General features: G+C 39.3%; 1 protein-coding gene across 2 annotated transcripts in view; it reads right to left on the reverse strand.

The window, feature by feature from the left end:
* si:dkey-106n21.1 (solute carrier family 23 member 1) overlaps positions 1 to 19,675 on the reverse strand; it is a 147,745-nt gene that overhangs the window by 18,789 nt on the left and 109,281 nt on the right. For both annotated transcript variants that reach the window (XM_057837445.1, XM_057837444.1), the window contains exons 9-10: positions 8,589 to 8,753; positions 2,607 to 2,715 (exon numbers count right to left, since the gene is read on the reverse strand). In XM_057837445.1, the coding sequence (XP_057693428.1) occupies positions 2,607 to 2,715; positions 8,589 to 8,753 (274 nt within the window). The remainder of the gene's footprint in view (positions 1 to 2,606; positions 2,716 to 8,588; positions 8,754 to 19,675) is intronic.

Here is a 19,675-nt window from a genome sequence, read left to right on the forward strand (position 1 = left end):
GCTGGCACCACCGCTGCCATCCTGCCGAGGTAATCTGCCAATCCAGACACTCATTCACCAACATACTGCACACGCTCAAGAAAGAAGCCAAAGGTGGAAAAAAATAGGGATGAGAATGGGATAAATTGGGTTTGGGAATTGGAGGGAGTTGGATCTATATCTGCGAGCTGGCGAGTGCGGGAGTCAAAATCCACTACCGTTTAAGCCTCCAGCATGCACCCAGGTTGACTTCTCTAATGCTCACCAATGTTACTGTAGCTTAGTGAGTTCCGCTGGCTCTAGAGTTCTCTTGTATGGCAAGCATCTCTTGCTTTATGTGTACCAGCATTCGCTTGTTTACCATGCTCCAGAATTACTTTGTGTGGCGTATGTGCACTACTTGTGTGACAGGCTAGAGATTTTACATGTTTAATATGATCCATGGTTCTTTTCAGCACTTAACATATTTTTATTGTTTGTAGCCACAAACAAATCATGGCTATGTTGAAGACTGCTTCAGGCTTGGAAAAAAAGTCCCCTCAAAAGTAGTCTCAGTAAAACACATGAGAAAACGTAAATAGAGCCTGTCTGTGCTGGTTCCGTCTTTCAGTTGTTTCTTTCAGTTCAGTGATTTAATCAAGCTGAAGTATGACTGACTGTTTCTCTCGGTATCAGACCCGTGCCGCCCATAAGGCAATTTAAGCAACCGCCTAAGGGCGCACCAGCATCCAAAAAGGCGTCAAGAAAAATATTCAAATAATATTTGATATTACAAAACAATAAAACAAAAGAACAACAAAACCGTTCATCATAAGTCTTTAGATAATAATGAAATCATTTTTCTAGTGTGCCTTCTGCCCGTTTCACTTTTTCCTGTGATGTGATAATTTCACCATGGACCCTAGTCTCACCACCCAGCAGACCAGCGAGCTACCTGAAGGTGCTATTTTTAGCCTCCGCAATTGAGCGACGTTACGGTGACAAGTCAACTTCATGAAAAGACAAATGCCCTTTCAGGACAGAAGAAAAAGAAAAGAAAGCAAAGACGTGAAGAAAAACAGAGGTTTGTTGTGACAATTTTTTTCAACAGCATAAGCAAGTAGACTTAGCACAACTGCAAGCTAGCCGTTATTTACATAGAGCTTATATGACCTAGTGCTAAAGCAAAATTATACTGTATCATTAGCCAGACTGTTGTTTTAGAAATATTTTCAGTATTCAGCTAGCTGTGGATTAGTTTCAGTTTAATTTACTCCCCCTCCAAATTTAGAGAAATTTGGACAAAGTGTATGGGAGACTAAAATTGTCTTGCTTATTTTCATGTGAAGTGAACCACTTTTACCTTGTGTTAAATTGTGCTTTTCAAATAAATTTGCCTTGCCTAAAAGTGCCAAGGTTAATTAAATAAATACACCATTAACTCTGGAATTAATCATTTCAAAGTTCTGTGGTATTGGGGACTAAAAGTGCCACGGATTTAAATGCAAACATTTGTTATTAAATATGTCATTAATTCATTAAAATGGCGATCACATTCATGTCAAAACATATTCAATTTATTAATTTTTTTGCTATCATATATTATTTAATTCATTATTATTGGATAGTCCTGTGTAGTTGCCGTGCTTCAAGAATTTATTTTCTTTTAACTACACCCATCAAAGATAGTGGCCAGATCCAATAGACAGGTACAGTAGGCTGCAAGAATTTAGGCGCTATTATGGTTATGTCATGCTGGTTTCACAATCAACAACTATTTGACTAATATAATGTAACATTCCACTTTCTTCTCTTTGTAGATGCTCTTCTGAAATATTTTCTTTCTACCTCTCTACATCCTGGGCCATCTTTTACAGCGAACTTATCCACATCAGCACCAAGTCCAGGAAAGAAGTGCACCTTCCAAAACAACTGTCATATGAAAGTGCAATACATGCTTTTGCATCAGTGAAGACAAGGTGAGTAAGGTTATAAATCAAGGTGGGGAAAAAAAAGTTGCATTTTAAGTGTTCTTTGTGTCTTTATATAGGTTTGTGTGGGCGGGTTATAGTCATATTGTGATAATAATTGTAATTTATTTAATGTATTTGGTTTTGAAGTGCTTCATTGGTGCTTTTGAATAGTTATTACAGCATTTTTTTTTTAAATTTCTGCACTTGTTCGTTGTCTTTTTTTTATATAATAAATTACAAAGAGATAACGTGCTTTTTCAGTGTGAGTGTTTAAATATATGTGGTGAAAATGGGAGGGGGGGGGGGGGGCAGTAAATATGTTGCCTAGGGCATCAAATTGGTCAGAAACGGCCCTGCTTGGTATGAAGACAACAACAAGAGCTGTTATATATTTAAACTCCATACTCCACTCTTCAAATCCCAGATTTCTATCTGGGTCATGATCTTCCTTCATAGGTCAAATTTGAGATTGTGTACCAATCTCAGATTGTGGAGGTAATGATGGCATTCCCCCGCTGACCTGTCGTCCGTGTTCCCTCTTGCCATAGCATTGCTGTCGTATTTCATTGGTCGATAGTAATTAAAGTAGGTTTCACTTTTCTAAATCACTATATCATAATCTGATTGTCATCATCCTATCATAAAAGACGAAATGAAAAAGAAGGACTGTGTTACCTGTGTCGATTATGCCAGGGTTGGAGTGAAACCATGTGGGCAATACGAGACCGCTGAACGTGGAGAAGCCGAGGATAAGCAGGTTACGAGATGAGTTGAGGTCCACATACTGGAGACAAAATGAGAATGACAACAATATACCAACTTGGTTAGATGAGTCAAACTATTATATTATATATATTATATTGAATTGATCTTATTGATCATATTTTACAATTGAATTGGAGGAAGTCTTTTGGTGCTGATATAAATTTGAATTTTTTAGAACACTGATTTTAAGCACACTTAAATTAAGCAGTAGTTACATGAAAATTCTAAATCTGGGAGCAATGTAGAATGTATGGAATGCAAGAAAAATTTAATCAGTATTTTACTTAAAGACTGTTACTTGTTTCAAGTGATTAACAAAACATTTTTGTAAAGACATCTTTCAATGAAAAAAAAATCATATTTTCGTTGAAAATATTTCTGAAAGAAATATTAAATAAGGGTACTATAAAAATTTATATACCCAAAAAAATATATCTATATACTTTTTTCAAATGATTTTTTAAATTTTTTTATTTCTTGTACATTTCACAAATATCAGACCAAAATGGGACTAATCTTGGAATATTACAACTATCAAAAATGTTATTAATAGTTGTTGTTTTTTTTCAGGAAAAAATTGAAATTTGCTATACTTTTTTCTAATATTAGTGTAACCCTAATATCTTTTGTATTGCTGCATGTCTCTGTCATTGTATCTACTATTAGTTTCATTGTCTGCCTCAAGCGTCTTGTTTATTTTATGCAATCAAGGGCGTAGGTTTGCATAGGGACGGTAGGGCCATAACACGACCAACTTTTCAGGATGCTCAGATTGTCCCCATCAACTAGAGATGTCCCGATCGATCGGGTCCGATCACGTCATTTTCAAAGTATCGGAATCAGCAAAAAAATATCGGCCATGCCTTTTTTTAATATATACTGTATATTGCCTTTTTTTAATATATATATATTTTCTAATTGTATTTAACGTTACAGACATAATATGTTACACTCATACAGAGTCTTTAGTTTAGGCTTAAGGTAGGGTTATCAAATTTATCCCGATAACAGCGGTAATTAATTTATTAAAAAATGTATCACGTTAAAATATTTAACGCAATTAATGCATGCGCTGCACGACCCACTCATGCATTGTCGCGCTCAATCTGTAATGGCGCCGTTTTACCTTTATAGAGAGATAAAAGGCAGCGTAAAATGAGTAGAGTGAATTTTGGCAGCCTTTGGAGCCTTTTTTTAATTGGCTAAAGCCTTACAATCCCTCTCCCTATGATTGGAAATATCATGGGAAGCAATGTGGGGAAGCAAGGTAGCAAATGATCATTTTCTTAACCCCGTATGTTATTTCCCAACGCAGAGAAGATATATCAATTGGTAGCACTACGCACAGTCATGGTTCCACTTCCCATCATGCAGTTGGGGATGGCTACAGTATCATTTACTGAAAGCTCAACAAATACACTAGATGGCAATATTTAGTCACAGTATACAAAGTCATAAGTCTTTCTATCCGTGGATCCCTCTCACAGAAAGAATGTTAATAATGTAAATGCCATCTTGAGGATTTATTGTCATAATACACAAATACAGTACTTATGTACTGTATGTTGAATGTATATATTCGTCCGAGTTTTATTCATATTTTCCTTAATGCATTGCCAAAATGTATTTGATCGGGAAAAATTATCGGGAATGATTGGAATTGAATCGGGAGCAAAAAAAAAGCATCGGGAAATATCGGGATCGGCAGATACTCAAACTAAAATGATCGAGATCGGATCGGGAGCAAAAAAACATGATCGGAACAACCCTACCATCAATCTTTAAGCAACATTACATGCATTATATAATGAGTTCAGCTGTACAGATAATTTAGATTGTCTTCCTATACAGTATGTTGCAAGGATACATTTGACCCTAGAATCATTAGGAGAATTATTTTCATTATCTTCAAACTGACATTTACCCCTTTTCACCTGCTGAATGCCTTGGTCCATTTTTTCCCCCTCAAACACATGCTTGATTGGCTGATGACTTGACCCACCCCCGACATACACACGCACACTCACCCTCTGAGATTCCCGACAGAAATATACTGTATGTGGACAACATGCCGCCTCCTCTGACCCCTTCAAAGAGGAGGGATATTCCAAGTTTTTTTTCTGCCGGCAGCAGCCACTGTAAGTAATTTAAAAATACGCCAATGTTGTGGAGGTGGGAAAGACACCACTAATTTTGCTACTGAAAGTCTGACCTGCATCAGGGTTAGCATAAATTAAACAGTACGAACTTGCTAACCTGCTAAACTTGAGTAGGATGCTGCTTAGAAAAAAGTGTCATTTTGTTTGTGTTTTCCACTGTTAACATTAATTAAACTGTGAGCAATGTAGTGAACTCTGCTAGAAACTAGAGAACCGGGAAAAACATGAGCAAGAACCTGCTTAGAGAGAGATGGGTGCTGCATAACCTCATATTTTGCTTACACAACACAACATACACACAACATAATCATAAATAACTATGTACATAAAGAAAAAAAACATATATATATATATATATATATATATATATATATATATACAGTGGGGCAAATAAGTATTTAGTCAACCACTAATTGTGCAAGCTCTCCCACTTGAAAATATTAGAGAGGCCTGTAATTGTCAACATGGGTAAACCTCAACCATGAGAGACAGAATGTGGGAAAAAAAAAACTGAAAACCACATTGTTTGATTTTCAAAGAATTTATTTGCAAATCATGGTGGAAAATAAGTATTTGGTCAATACCAAAAGTTCATCTCAATACTTTGTTATGTAGCCTTTGTTAGCAATAATGGAAGCAAAACATTTTCTGTAACTCTTCACAAGCTTTTCACACACTCTTGTTGGTATTTTGGCCCATTCCTCCATGCAGATCTCCTCTAGATCCGTGATGTTTTGGGGCTATCATTGGCCAACACGGACTTTCAACTCCCTTCACAGATTTTCTATAGGGTTGAGATCTGGAGACTGGCTAGGCCACTCCAGGACCTTGAAATGCTTCTTACGGAGCCACTCCTTTGTTGCCCTGGCTGCGTGTTTGGGATCATTGTCCTGCTGAAAGACCCAGTCACGTCTCATCTTCAATGCCCTTGCTGATGGAAGGAGATTTTCACTCAAAATCTTTCAATACATGGCCCCATTCATTGTTTCCTTTACACAGATCAGTCGTCCTTGTCCCTTTGCAGAAAAACAGCTCCAAAGCATGATGTTTCCACCCCCATGCTTTACAGTGGGTATGGTGTTATTCGGATGCAATTCAGTATTCTTTCTCCTCCAAACACGAGAACCTGTGTTTCTACCAAAAAGTTCTATTTTGGTTTCATCCGACAATAACACATTCTCCCAGTCCTCTTCTGGATCATCCAAATGCCCTCTAGCGAACTGCAGACGCGCCTGGACGTTTAGTGGCTTCAGCAGGGGGACACGTCTGGCCGTTCAGGATTTGACTCCCTGGCGACGCATTGTGTTACTGATAGTAGCCTTTGTTACTGTGGTCTCAGCTCTCTGAAGGTCATTTACTAGGTCCCCCCGTGTGGTTCTGGGATGGAGCCCCATCCCACAACCACACACACTCATGGAGCCCCAGATCGAGGGAGATTATCAGTGGTCTTGTATGTCTTCCCTTTTCTAATAATTGTTCCCACAGTTGATTTCTTTACACCAAGCGAAGAGTTACAGAAAACGTTTGGCCTCCGTTATTGCCAACAAAGGGTACGTAACAAAGTATTGAGATGAACTTTTGATATTGACCAAATACTTATTTTCCACTATGATTTACAAATAAATTCTTTAAAAATCATACAATATTATTTTCTGATTTTTTTCCACATTCTGTCTGTCATGGTTGAGGTTTACCCATGTTGACAATTACAGGCCTCTCTAATCTTTTCAAGTAGGACAACTTGCACAATTGGTTGTTGACTAAATACTTATCTGCCCCACTGTGTGTGTGTGTATATATACATATATATGTGTATATATATATATTTTTTTTTTTAAATGCTGTGAGCTACCCACACGATCAACTGGTCGTAATGATCAGTTTAGTATATCAATAATTAGATTCATATTTTTTGAGAAATGTTGCCCTGACCCCCATTCACCCAATCTGCAGGTTATGCTGTTATATCGTCCCTACCAATGTTGAGACCAATCCTACGCCCTTGCATCCAATCATGTTCTCTTTGTAATTTTCTCACTTTTCAACACATGCACATCAAGTGAGTCATTTTGCAACACAATTGCGTGAGTCGGTCAAAATGTCGTCGCCGTTGGACTAGATATAGGCTGTGCACAGACAACGTGAGAAATATTTCAAAATTTTTATTTTGTTTTTCCGGATAGAAGTCCTCAGCTGGTCGCTTCCCCGCTGCTAAGAATTCTGGGAACCGGGACATGAATGGCAAATACTGCTGTGAGGATTGAAATCATTCAATGACTTGCTACATTCGGTTTAAGTCACTTCTTTCCCTTTCATGAGCTTGTTTTTCTTTTCTATTTTCTTTCTCCAAATAATTTCCACATGATGTAGGGAGGGCGTGTTTTTTTTTTTTATTGCTTACTGTTAAATGCCTGCAAATAATTTCTTCTCAAATGCCTGCAAATAATTTATTTCCCTTGAAGTGATAAAATGCAAAGAGTCTGTTCATGCTACGTGTGCGAAAGATCCCAAGTGTGCACGCGCATATGTACGGTGGCTTCTAAAGGAAGGTCATGTCATGTGACATGGGAAATGTGTGGGGGCGCCAGGGAGAACATGACCCACTCTCTCTTTAAAACAACAAAATGAGGCCCATTTGCCATCTGAACAAGCTCTTGCAAATAGCACATAATAGCCAACTTTGTGCTATAAGATTAACGCCTGTTTGGAAATATGACCTAAAAGTAGAATTGTGTATTTAAACATGTCACACCCAACCTCCACAAAAAAAATATATATTTTAATATTTTCCTCAGGATAAGACTTTCATCCACTGAAATGTGTTCTGTGTATGGCACAATCTTTTAGGAATCATTGAGAGCACTTGGGAAGACAGTGGCAACTTTAAAGAAAGTCATCTGAGGATGTGGGATTTAGATGAGTTCATCAAGATAATACCTTGTTATTGAACATGTATGGCTTCTTTGTAAACCTCAAACTATAATCACCAATACAAGTATCAGCAGGAACAAATGAGCAGGGCTAAGTTAGATTGTTTGGTAAAAAAAAATGCTGCAGTTGGGCCACAGGTTAAGTTGTACATGACACAGCTCACATCAAACGCTCCGCTTGCACCCCCATGATTCATTACATTTCTAAAGATATGATTTGCCACTCTAATTCCTTAATTTTAGCTGAACATCTTTAATTGGGCGGTGGGGTATCAGAACATCGAAGCATCTTGTTGTGAAGTTTTTTTTTTTTTTTTTTTTTTCCCAGATAGATGCATTGCGGGACTAAACAAGTCATAGTAATTGCTTTTCTTCATCCCCAAATGCACCAAGTGGGTGAGGCGATTTCAGGGCAGTGACGATCGAGGTCTGGTCCTGTCAAAATAACTCCGCTATTACTTGACTCTTCACTTAATAGGCCTAGGATGTAGATCAAGTTATTCAAGTGTCATTGAGAAAGATACTGAACCCTAAAGTGCTCCCAGTTGGCATATGAGCGACCTGCATAGTATGACTGAATGGATGAATGTGACCCTGCAGTGTGCTTTCAACACTGTATAGATAAAAATGCTATATGAAACGTCACCATTTATCATTTTACAAAAACCATAATACAATGAACACAGCTAACATTTCATATAGAGTATTATTCCAATGCAAACGCTGAAACTATTTACTATATGCAGGTGGTGTGTAAATCAATTGCAAAATGTTTGAATGATATATTTACAGTGTGTATTTACCTGCAGGTTTGATATCCCCACAGCAGCAATCATTCCAAACATAATCAGAAACATGCCGCCGATAACCGGATCCGGGATGGTAATAAAGACGGCTCCAAACTTCCCAAAGATTCCCAAGACAATCATAAGAATTCCAGTCGTCTGGAGCACCAGTCTGCTGCCAACCTGTAATGCACAGCATGGAGGGGAAAAGTCTTTATCACGAGCAGTAAAGTACAAAAGAAGCATGCCAATAGTACAAAGCCTCTGGCAAGCTTCCACAATTTGTTTCTTGCCTGGCTTACTGTCGACGACGGACATGTCAAGTTTATCAAATGTTGACTAAACATGTTTATTTTTGCATTCCCGGTGGCTTCTCTGACGATTTTATGCAGCCTTGCCTATATTCAGTGGATATCTTTGTAGCTTTGTGGCAGAGAAGGCTTCAAGAGCAAAAACTAAAGTTTAAAATTGGACGTAAATAGACCTTGACAACAGCAGTCTTGGATTAGGGTTGCATTTCTTATGCTCAAACTGGCATTTGCTTTAAATATATAGCGGTGCTTTTTTCTATTCAGGCCCAAGTGGAGGAAAGTACTGTAACGACTGTCTCGTTCTCTGTTCCGCCCACAATGGTTAATGGGTATTTGTGACAACCATGGCTGAGAATGGTGATTGCAGTTCTTATGTTCATCATCTTAGTTTCAATAACGTGCATTGTGTCTATGGGTCGTGCGGCACATGATGCACAAGAGCAGCAAGTGTGAAACATGAATACTGTCTCTCATTTTGTTTGCCACGTCGCTTTCCACTTTGGTGTCAGAAGTGGGATTTTTATTATGGAGAGCAAAATCCAAGAATTAAAACACGTTGATGGAGTTGACAAGGAGGAACCTAGTAAGCTTGCTATAGCACAGTGCTTCTCAATTATTTTCTGTTACGCCCCCCCAGGAAAACGTAAACATTTTGTGCCCTCTGCTGCCTCTGTTAATAGTATTATTTGTCTATAAAATCATGATTATAAGTACACCTCTGCATAACATTGTGTCCTTTTTAATATTAAAGAAAAAGATTGATCAACTTACAATAAAGTATAACTTTATAAACAACATTTTGTTTGTAACAGAAAAGACTAAAATTGCATCACTTTGCCTGAATTAAAAAAAAAAAAAAGTCACATCCCACTGTAAAAATTAACTTAAGGTAGCCTATATTTTTTGACCACTTAATACAGAAAAATAAAATGTAACTAGGCCTGCAAGCAGGACTGAACGGGCCCTCGCAATCTAGCGCAACTCGGACGTCACGCAACTCGGACTGTGTGCAGGTCAGGGTGGTGGCAGATCCTCCTCTCTAATCATCTCATTAGAACCTAACATGCTCGAAAGTCGCCTATTTACATTCCCACACCCAAGAGATAAAAACCCCTATTGGAGAGAGTACTACAAAAAAGGAGCCACTACTGAGCTGTGCAGCCAAGCCCTTATTCAAAACCAAAATTAATCTTCTAACTTGGCCAATTCGACCAAGTGTGCCAAATATTGTGGCTCTATAAGCTGCCTGAGTCTCTGAAAAAAAATATTTCCTTTAAATGGCGAACAAAGGGTCGTCACGGCAACAGACAGTGACACGTGGACATGGGCCGTAAAAAAGAATTTTAATAGGTCTTGAAACTACAATGACCAACATGAAAAGAACTGGACATGTTTTGGAAAAACGAGTGACTTCCTATCGCCACTAGTTGGCGCTGTAGGGTTGATGCAAATGACCCCTACAAGTTCCTTCAGGGTATGACTCTCAACAAGCACGGGAAGTTTGGCGCAGATATGTTCTATATCTGCCGAGTTATGATTGTTCAAAGTTTTTGGAGAGAAAAATTGTTGACAGTCATTTTCACTTTCCTGTTTGGACCCCTCCGCTTCAACGAAACTTCAATATTTTTCATCAGGCACCTGAAGACAGGTCTTAAGGCTTCCCTTATGCAGGTTTGAGGTAGATTGGTTTTTTCCCTTTAGAGGAGGAGTGTGTCCCGTAAAAAAGGGCATTTCCTGTTTCCACTAGGAGGCGCCAGGCACAAATGGTAAATTTTCAATCCAGTCCTGCTCAGGCTGGTATACCTCACACACATGCCAGATTTAAAATAGATTTAACATTGTATGAGGGTGTTATCAGTCATTTTCCGAATTCGGTGTTTTGGCGAAAAAATGGAAGAATTTGGCGCCCCGCCCAGGTCAGGCCCGTGAATGAAAACACACCATTTTTATAACTTAAGATTTCATATGCCTCATGAACAGTCTCGACAATTTTGAGAATGATCAAACTAATTCCCTAGGTGCCAAGGTGTAAAATGTGCACACAGTAAATCGATAAAAAGTTCACATTCAATCCAAAATACCCGATTTCCTGTAGGATTTGGAATGTGTGTGCAAGAGACTTTTTGGAGCAGTTTTGCACAAAGTTTTGACTCTCCAAATTTCATCACTCTATATTGGAAAAACCTAAATGGAGAGGCCTTTTTGAAAATTTCAAGGGGGCGCCACTGAGCCATTTTGTTAAAATTTTTCGTAACGTTGCAAGATTATCGAACGTTATTCAAAGCCGCATGTATGTGCAAATTTTGGTGAGTTTTTATGCATATTCAAGCCTCCAAATGTAAACTCTTACTGTGAACCCATGAAAATTTCACATTCGACCCAAAATACCCGATTTCCTGTTGGATTTGGAATATGGGTGCAAGAGACTTTTTGGAGCAGTTTTGCATAAGGCATGTACTCCCCAAATTTCCTTGCTCTATGTTGAAAAAACCCAATAGGAAAGGCCTTTTTTAAAACTTCTTTCTGTCGCCACTAGTTGGCACTGTAGAGTTGATGCAAATGACCCCTACAAGAACCTTCAGGGTATGACTCTCAACAAACACGGAAAGTTTGGCGCAGATATGTTGCATATCTGCCGAGTTATGACTGTTCAAAATTTTTGGCGAGACAAATTGTTGACGGTCATTTTCACTTCCAGTTTGGACCTCTCCGCTTCAACGAAACCTCAATATTTTTCATCAGGGACCTGAACACATGTCTTGAGGCTCCCCTGAAACAGGTTTGAGGTCAATAGATTTTTTTCCCTTGGAGGAGGAGCCTGTCTCGTAAAGAAGGCCATTTCCTGTTCCCACTAGGGGGCGCCAGGCCTAATGGGTAATATTTCAATGCAGTCGTGTTCAGGCTGGGATATCTCATATACATGCTAGAAATGAAAAAGATTGAACGTCGTATCACAGAGTTTTTAATCATTTTCTGAATTTGGTATTTTGCCCAAAAATGGCCGACTTTGGGACCACGCCCAGGTCAGACCCTTGAGTGAAAACTCACCATTTTGAAAACTTAAGATCTCATATGTCTCCTGAATAGTCTGACCAATTTTGAAGACGATCCAACTATTTTCTTCAGCGACAAGGTCTCAAATGTAAATCGATAAAATTTCACATTTGATCCAAAATTTCCGGCTTCCTGTTGGGTTTGGAATATGGGTGCAAGAGACTTTTTGGAGCAGTTTTGCACAATGTATCGACTCGCCAAATTTCATCGTTCTACGTTGAAAAAACCTAATAGGAAAGGCCTTTTTGAAAATTTCAAGGGGGCGCCACTGAGCCATTTTGTTAAATTTTTTTGTAGATTATCAAAATTTACGCAAAGTTGCATGTATGTGCAAATTTTGGTGAGTTTTCGTGCATGTTCAGGCCTCCAAATGTAAACTCCAACTGTGAACCGATAAAAATTTCACATTTGATCCAAAATATCCGATTTCCTGTTGGATTTGGAATATGGGTGCAAGAGGCTTTTTTGAACAGTTAGGCATAAGGTATCTACTCCCCAAATTTCATTGCTCTACGTTGAAAACCTGAGAGGAGAGGCCTTTTTGAAAATTTTAAGGGTCAAGGGGGCGCCACTGAGCCATTTTTTGACATTTTTTCAAAACGACACAAGATTATCGAAATTTACGCAAAGCCGCACGTTTGTGCAAATTTTGGTGACTTTTCGTGCATATTCAGGCCTCCAAATTGGCCATTTTCATTTGCCCTGAAAAAAGAAGAATAATAATAATAACTAGGCCTGCAAGCAGGACTAAACGGGCCCTCGCAATCTAGCGCAACTCGGACGTCACGCAACTCGGACTGTGTGCGGGTCAGGCTGGTGGCAGATCCTCCTCTCTAATTATCTCATTAGAACCTAACATGCTCGAAAGTCGCCTATTTACATTCCCACACCCAAGAGATAAAAACCCCTATTGGAGAGAGTACTACAAAAAAGGAGCCACTACTGAGCTGTGCAGCCAAGCCCTTATTCAAAACCCAAAATTAATCTTCTAACTCGGCCAATTCGACCAAGTGTGCCAAATACTGTGGCTCTATAAGCTGCCTGAGTCTCTGAAAAAAAATATTTCCTTTAAATGGCGAACAAAGGGTCGTCACGGCAACAGACAGAGACACGTGGACATGGGCCGTAAATAAGTATTTTAATAGGTCTTGAAACTACAATGACCAACCTGAAAAGAACTGAACATGTATTGGAAAAACGAGTGACTTTCTATTGCCACTAGTTGGCGCTGTAGGTTTGATGCAAATGACCCCTACAAGGCCCTTCAGGGTATGACTCTCAACAAGCACGGGAAGTTTGCCGCAGATATGTTGTATATCTGCCGAGTTATGACTGTTCAAAATTTTTGGAGAGAAAAATTATTGACAGTCATTTTCACTTTCCTGTTTGGACCCCTCCGCTTCAACGAAACTTCAATATTTTTCATCAGGCACCTGAAGACAGGTCTTAAGGCTTCCCTTATGCAGGTTTGAGGTCGATTAATTTTTTCCCTTGGAGGAGGAGTGTGTCACCGTAAAAAAGGGCATTTCCTGTTCCCACTAGGAGGCGCCAGGCACAAATGGTAAATTTTCAATCCAGTCGTGCTCAGGCTGGTATACCTCACACACATGGCAGATTTAAAATAGATTGAACGTTGTATGAGGGAGTTATCAGTCATTTTCCGAATTCGGTGTTTTGGCGAAAAAATGGCCGACTTTGGCACCCCGCCCAGGTCAGGCCCGTGAATGAAAACACACCATTTTGATAACTTAAGATTTCATATGCCTCATGAACAGTCTCGCCAATTTTGAGAATGATCAAACTAATTCCCTAGGTGCCAAGGTGTAAAATGTGCACACTGTAAATCGATAAAAAATTCACATTCAATCCAAAATACCCGATTTCCTGTTGGGTTTGGAATACGCATGCAAGAGACTTTTTGGAGCAGTTTTGTACAAGGTATTGACTCTCCGAATTTCATCCATCTACGTTGAAAAAACCTAAATGGAGAGGCCTTTTTGAAAATTTCAAGGGGGCGCCACTGAGCCATTTTGTTACATTTTTTCGTAACGTTGCAAGATTATTGAACGTTATGCAAAGCCGCATGTATGTCGAAATTTTTGTGAGTTTTCGTGCATGTTCAAGCCTCCAAATGTAAACTCCTACTGTTAACCGATAAAAATTTCACATTTGATCCAAAATACCCGATTTCCTGTTGGATTTGGAAAATGGGTGCAAGAGACTTTTTGGAGCAGTTTTGCACAAGGTATCAACTCCCCAAATTTCCTCACTCTATGTTGGAAAAACCCAATAGGAAAGGCCTTTTTTAAAACTTCTTTCTGTCGCCACTAGTTGGCACTGTAGAGTTGATGCAAATGACCCCTACACGAACCTTCAGGGTATGACTCTCAACAAACACGGGAAGTTTGGCGCAGATATGTTGTATATCTGCCGAGTTATGACTGTTCAAAGTTTTTGGCGAGACAAATTGTTGACGGTCATTTTCACTTCCAGTTTGTACCTCTCCGCTTCTACAAAACCTCAATATTTTTCATTAGGCACCTGAACACATGTCTTGAGGCTCCCCTGAAACAGGTTTGAGGTCAATAGATTTTTTTCCCTTGGAGGAGGAGCCTGTCTCGTAAAGAAGGCCATTTCCTGTTCCCACTAGGGGGCGCCAAGCCTAATGGGTAAAATTTAAATGCAGTCGTGTTCAGGCTGGGATATCTCATATACTTGCTAGAAATGAAAAAGATTGAACGTTGTATCACGGAGTTTTTAATCATTTTCTGAATTTGGTGTTTTGCCCAAAAATGGCCAACTTTGGGACTACGCCCAGGCCAGACCCTTGGATGAAAACTCACCATTTTGAAAACTTAAGATCTCATATGTCTCCTGTATAGTCTGACCAATTTTGAAGACGATCCAACTATTTTCTTCAGCGACAAGGTCTCAAATGTAAATCGATAAAATTTCGCATTTGATCCAAAATTTCCGACTTCCTGTTGGATTTGGAATATAGGTGCAAGAGACTTTTTGGAGCAGTTTTACGCAATGTATCGACTCACCAAATTTCATCATTCTACGTTGAAAAAACCTAATAGGAAAGGCCTTTTTGAAAATTTCAAGGGGGCGCCACTGAGCGATTTTGTTAAATTTTTTTGTAGATTATCAAAATTTACGCAAAGTTGCATGTATGTGCAAATTTTGGTGAGTTTTCGTGCATGTTCAGGCCTCCAAACGTAAACTCCAACTGTGAACCGAAAAAATTTCACATTTGATCCAAAATATCCGATTTCCTGTCGGATTTGGAATATGGGTGCAAGAGGCTTTTTTGAACAGTTAGGCATAAGGTATCTACTCCCCAAATTTCATCGCTCTACGTTGAAAACCTGAGAGGAGAGGCCTTTTTGAAAATTTTAAGGGTCAAGGGGGCGCCACTGAGCCATTTTTAAAAATTTTTTCAAAACGACGCAAGATTATCAAATTTTACGCGAATCTGCACGTATGTGCAAATTTTGGTGACTTTTCGTGCATGTTCAGGCCTCCAAATTGGCCATTTTCATTTGCCATGAAGAAAGAAGAATAATAATAATAATAACTAGGCCTGCAAGCAGGACTGAACGGGCCCTCGCAATCTAGCGCAACTCGGACGTCATGCAACTCGGACAGTGTGCAGGTCAGGGTGGTGGCAGATCGTCCTCTCTAATCATCTCATTAGAACCTAACATGCGCGAAAGTTGCCTCTTTACATTCACACACCTAAGAGATAAAAACCCCTATTGGACAGAGGACTACAAAAAAGGAGCGAATAAAGGGTCATCACAGCAACAGACAGAGACATGTGGACATGGGCCGTAAAATAAGTATTTTAAAAGGTCTTGAAACTACAATGACCAACCTGAAAAGAACTGGACATATATTTAAAAAAATGAGTGACTTTCTATTGCCACTAGTTGGCGCTGTAGGGTTGATGCAAATGACCCCTACAGGACCCTTCAGACTATGACTCAACAAGCACGATATGTTTGGCGCAGATATGTTGTAGAAGTTATGACTGTTCAAAACTTGTGGTGAGACGAAATGGCTTCAGTCATTTTTACTTCTCCTGTTGGACCCTTCTGCTTCAACCAAACCTCAGTATTTTTCATCAGGCACCTGAACACATGTCTTCAGGCTCCCCTGATGCAGGTTTGAGGTGAATAGATTTTTTTTTCCTTGGAGGAGGAGCCTGTTTCGTAAAAAAGGCATTTCCTGTTCCCACTAGGGGGCGCTAGGCCTAATGAGTAATATTTCAATGCACTCGTGTTCAGGGTGGGATCCCGCACATACATGCCAGATATGAAAAAGATTGAACGTTGTTTCAAGGAGCTATTAGTCCTTTACTGAATTTGTCATTTTGCCGAAAAAATGGCCGACTTTGGCACCACGCCCAGGTCAGACCCATGAATGAAAACACACCATTTTGAAAAGTTTAGATTTCATAGGTCTCCTGAATTGTCTAACCAATTTTGAAGATGATCCAATTGATTCCCTCTGTGACAAGGTCTCAAATGTGCACCCTGTTAATTGATAAAAATTTCACATTCGATCCAAAATACCCGATTTCCTGTTGGGTTTGGAATATGGGTGCAAGAGACTTTTTGGAGCAGTTTTGCACAAGGTATCGACTCCCCAAATTTCATTGCTCTACGTTAAAAAAACTTAATAGGAAACGCCTTTTTGAAAAATTCAAGGGGGCGCCACTGAGCCATTTTGTTACATTTTTTTGTAACGTTGCAAGATTATCGAAATCCACACAAAGCCGCATGTATGTGCAAAATTTGGTGAGTTTTCGTGCATGTCCAGGCCTCCAAATGTAAACTGTACTAGAAATGGACAGAAATTTCACATTTGATCCAAAATACCCGATTTTCTGTTGGATTTGGAATATGGGTGCAAGAGGCTTTTTTGAGCAGTTAGGCATAAGGTATCTACTCCCCAAATTTCATTGCTCTACGTTGAAAAAACCCAACAGGAAAGGCCTTTTTTAAAACTTCTTTCTGTCGCCACTAGTTGGCACTGTAGAGTTGATGCAAATGACCCCTACAAGAACCTTCAGGGTATGACTCTCAACAAACACGGAAAGTTTGGCGCAGATATGTTGCATATCTGCCGAGTTATGACTGTTCAAAGTTTTTGGCGAGACAAATTGTTGACGGTCATTTTCACTTCCAGTTTGGACCTCTCCGCTTCAACGAAACCTCAATATTTTTCATCAGGCACCTGAACACATGTCTTGAGTCTCCCCTGAAACAGGTTTGAGGTCAAAAGATTTTTTTCCCTTGGAGGAGGAGCCTGTCTCGTAAAGAAGGCCATTTCCTGTTTCCACTAGGGGCGCCAGGCCTAATGGGTAATATTTCAATGCAGTCGTGTTCAGGCTGGGATATCTCATAAACATGCTAAAAATGAAAAAGATTGAACGTTGGATCACGGAGTTTTTAATCATTTTCTGAATTTGGTATTTTGCCTAAAAATGGCCGACTTTGGGACCACGCCCAGGCCAGACCCTTGAATGAAAACACACCATTTTGAAAACTTAAGATCTCATAGGTCTCCTGAATAGTCTGACCAATTTTGAAGACGATCCAACTTTATCCTTCAGCGACAAGGTCTCAAATGTAAATCGATAAAATTTCGCATTTGACCCAAAATTTCCAGCTTCCTGTTGGGTTTGGAATATGGGTGCAAGAGACTTTTTGGAGCAGTTTTGTACAATGTATCGACTCACTAAATTTCATTGTTCTACGTTGAAAAAACCTAATAGGAGAGGCCTTTTTGAAAATTTCAAGGGGGCGCCACTGAGCCATTTTGTTAAATTTTTTTGGAGATTATCAAAATTTACGCAAAGTTGAATGTATGTGCAAATTTTGGTGAGTTTTCGTGCATGTTCAAGCCTCCAAACGTAAACTCCAACTGTGAACCGAAAAAATTTCACATTCGATCCAAAATACCCGATTTCCTGTTGGATTTGGAATATGGGTGCAAGAGGCTTTTTTGAACAGTTAGGCATAAGGTATCTACTCCCCAAATTTCATTGCTCTACGTTGAAAAAACTTAATAGGAAACGCCTTTTTGAAAAATTCAAGGGGGCGCCACTGAGCCATTTTGTTACATTTTTTTGTAACGTTGCAAGATTATCGAAATCCACACAAAGCCGCATGTATGTGCAAAATTTGGTGAGTTTTCGTGCATGTCCAGGCCTCCAAATGTAAACTGTACTAGAAATGGACAGAAATTTCACATTTGATCCAAAATACCCGATTTTCTGTTGGATTTGGAATATGGGTGCAAGAGGCTTTTTTGAGCAGTTAGGCATAAGGTATCTACTCCCCAAATTTCATTGCTCTACGTTGAAAAAACCCAACAGGAAAGGCCTTTTTTAAAACTTCTTTCTGTCGCCACTAGTTGGCACTGTAGAGTTGATGCAAATGACCCCTACAAGAACCTTCAGGGTATGACTCTCAACAAACACGGAAAGTTTGGCGCAGATATGTTGCATATCTGCCGAGTTATGACTGTTCAAAGTTTTTGGCGAGACAAATTGTTGACGGTCATTTTCACTTCCAGTTTGGACCTCTCCGCTTCAACGAAACCTCAATATTTTTCATCAGGCACCTGAACACATGTCTTGAGTCTCCCCTGAAACAGGTTTGAGGTCAAAAGATTTTTTTCCCTTGGAGGAGGAGCCTGTCTCGTAAAGAAGGCCATTTCCTGTTTCCACTAGGGGCGCCAGGCCTAATGGGTAATATTTCAATGCAGTCGTGTTCAGGCTGGGATATCTCATAAACATGCTAAAAATGAAAAAGATTGAACGTTGGATCACGGAGTTTTTAATCATTTTCTGAATTTGGTATTTTGCCTAAAAATGGCCGACTTTGGGACCACGCCCAGGCCAGACCCTTGAATGAAAACACACCATTTTGAAAACTTAAGATCTCATAGGTCTCCTGAATAGTCTGACCAATTTTGAAGACGATCCAACTTTATCCTTCAGCGACAAGGTCTCAAATGTAAATCGATAAAATTTCGCATTTGACCCAAAATTTCCAGCTTCCTGTTGGGTTTGGAATATGGGTGCAAGAGACTTTTTGGAGCAGTTTTGTACAATGTATCGACTCACTAAATTTCATTGTTCTACGTTGAAAAAACCTAATAGGAGAGGCCTTTTTGAAAATTTCAAGGGGGCGCCACTGAGCCATTTTGTTAAATTTTTTTGGAGATTATCAAAATTTACGCAAAGTTGAATGTATGTGCAAATTTTGGTGAGTTTTCGTGCATGTTCAAGCCTCCAAACGTAAACTCCAACTGTGAACCGAAAAAATTTCACATTCGATCCAAAATACCCGATTTCCTGTTGGATTTGGAATATGGGTGCAAGAGGCTTTTTTGAACAGTTAGGCATAAGGTATCTACTCCCCAAATTTCATTGCTCTACGTTGAAAACCTGAGAGGAGAGGCCTTTTTGAAAATTTTAAGGGTCAAGGGGGCGCCACTGAGCCATTTTTTGACATTTTTTCAAAACGACGCAAGATTATCGAAATTTACGCGAATCTGCACGTATGTGCAAATTTTGGTGACTTTTCGTGCATGTTCAGGCCTCCAAATTGGCCATTTTCATTTGCCATGAAGAAAGAAGAATAATAATAATAATAATAATAATAATCCTTTGCATTACAATAGGGCCTTCGCACGTCTAGTGCTCGGGCCCTAATAATAATA

Source organism: Corythoichthys intestinalis, chromosome 5 (assembly GCF_030265065.1).
Source record: "Corythoichthys intestinalis isolate RoL2023-P3 chromosome 5, ASM3026506v1, whole genome shotgun sequence".
In the NCBI taxonomy this organism is placed as follows: Eukaryota; Metazoa; Chordata; class Actinopteri; order Syngnathiformes; family Syngnathidae; genus Corythoichthys; species Corythoichthys intestinalis.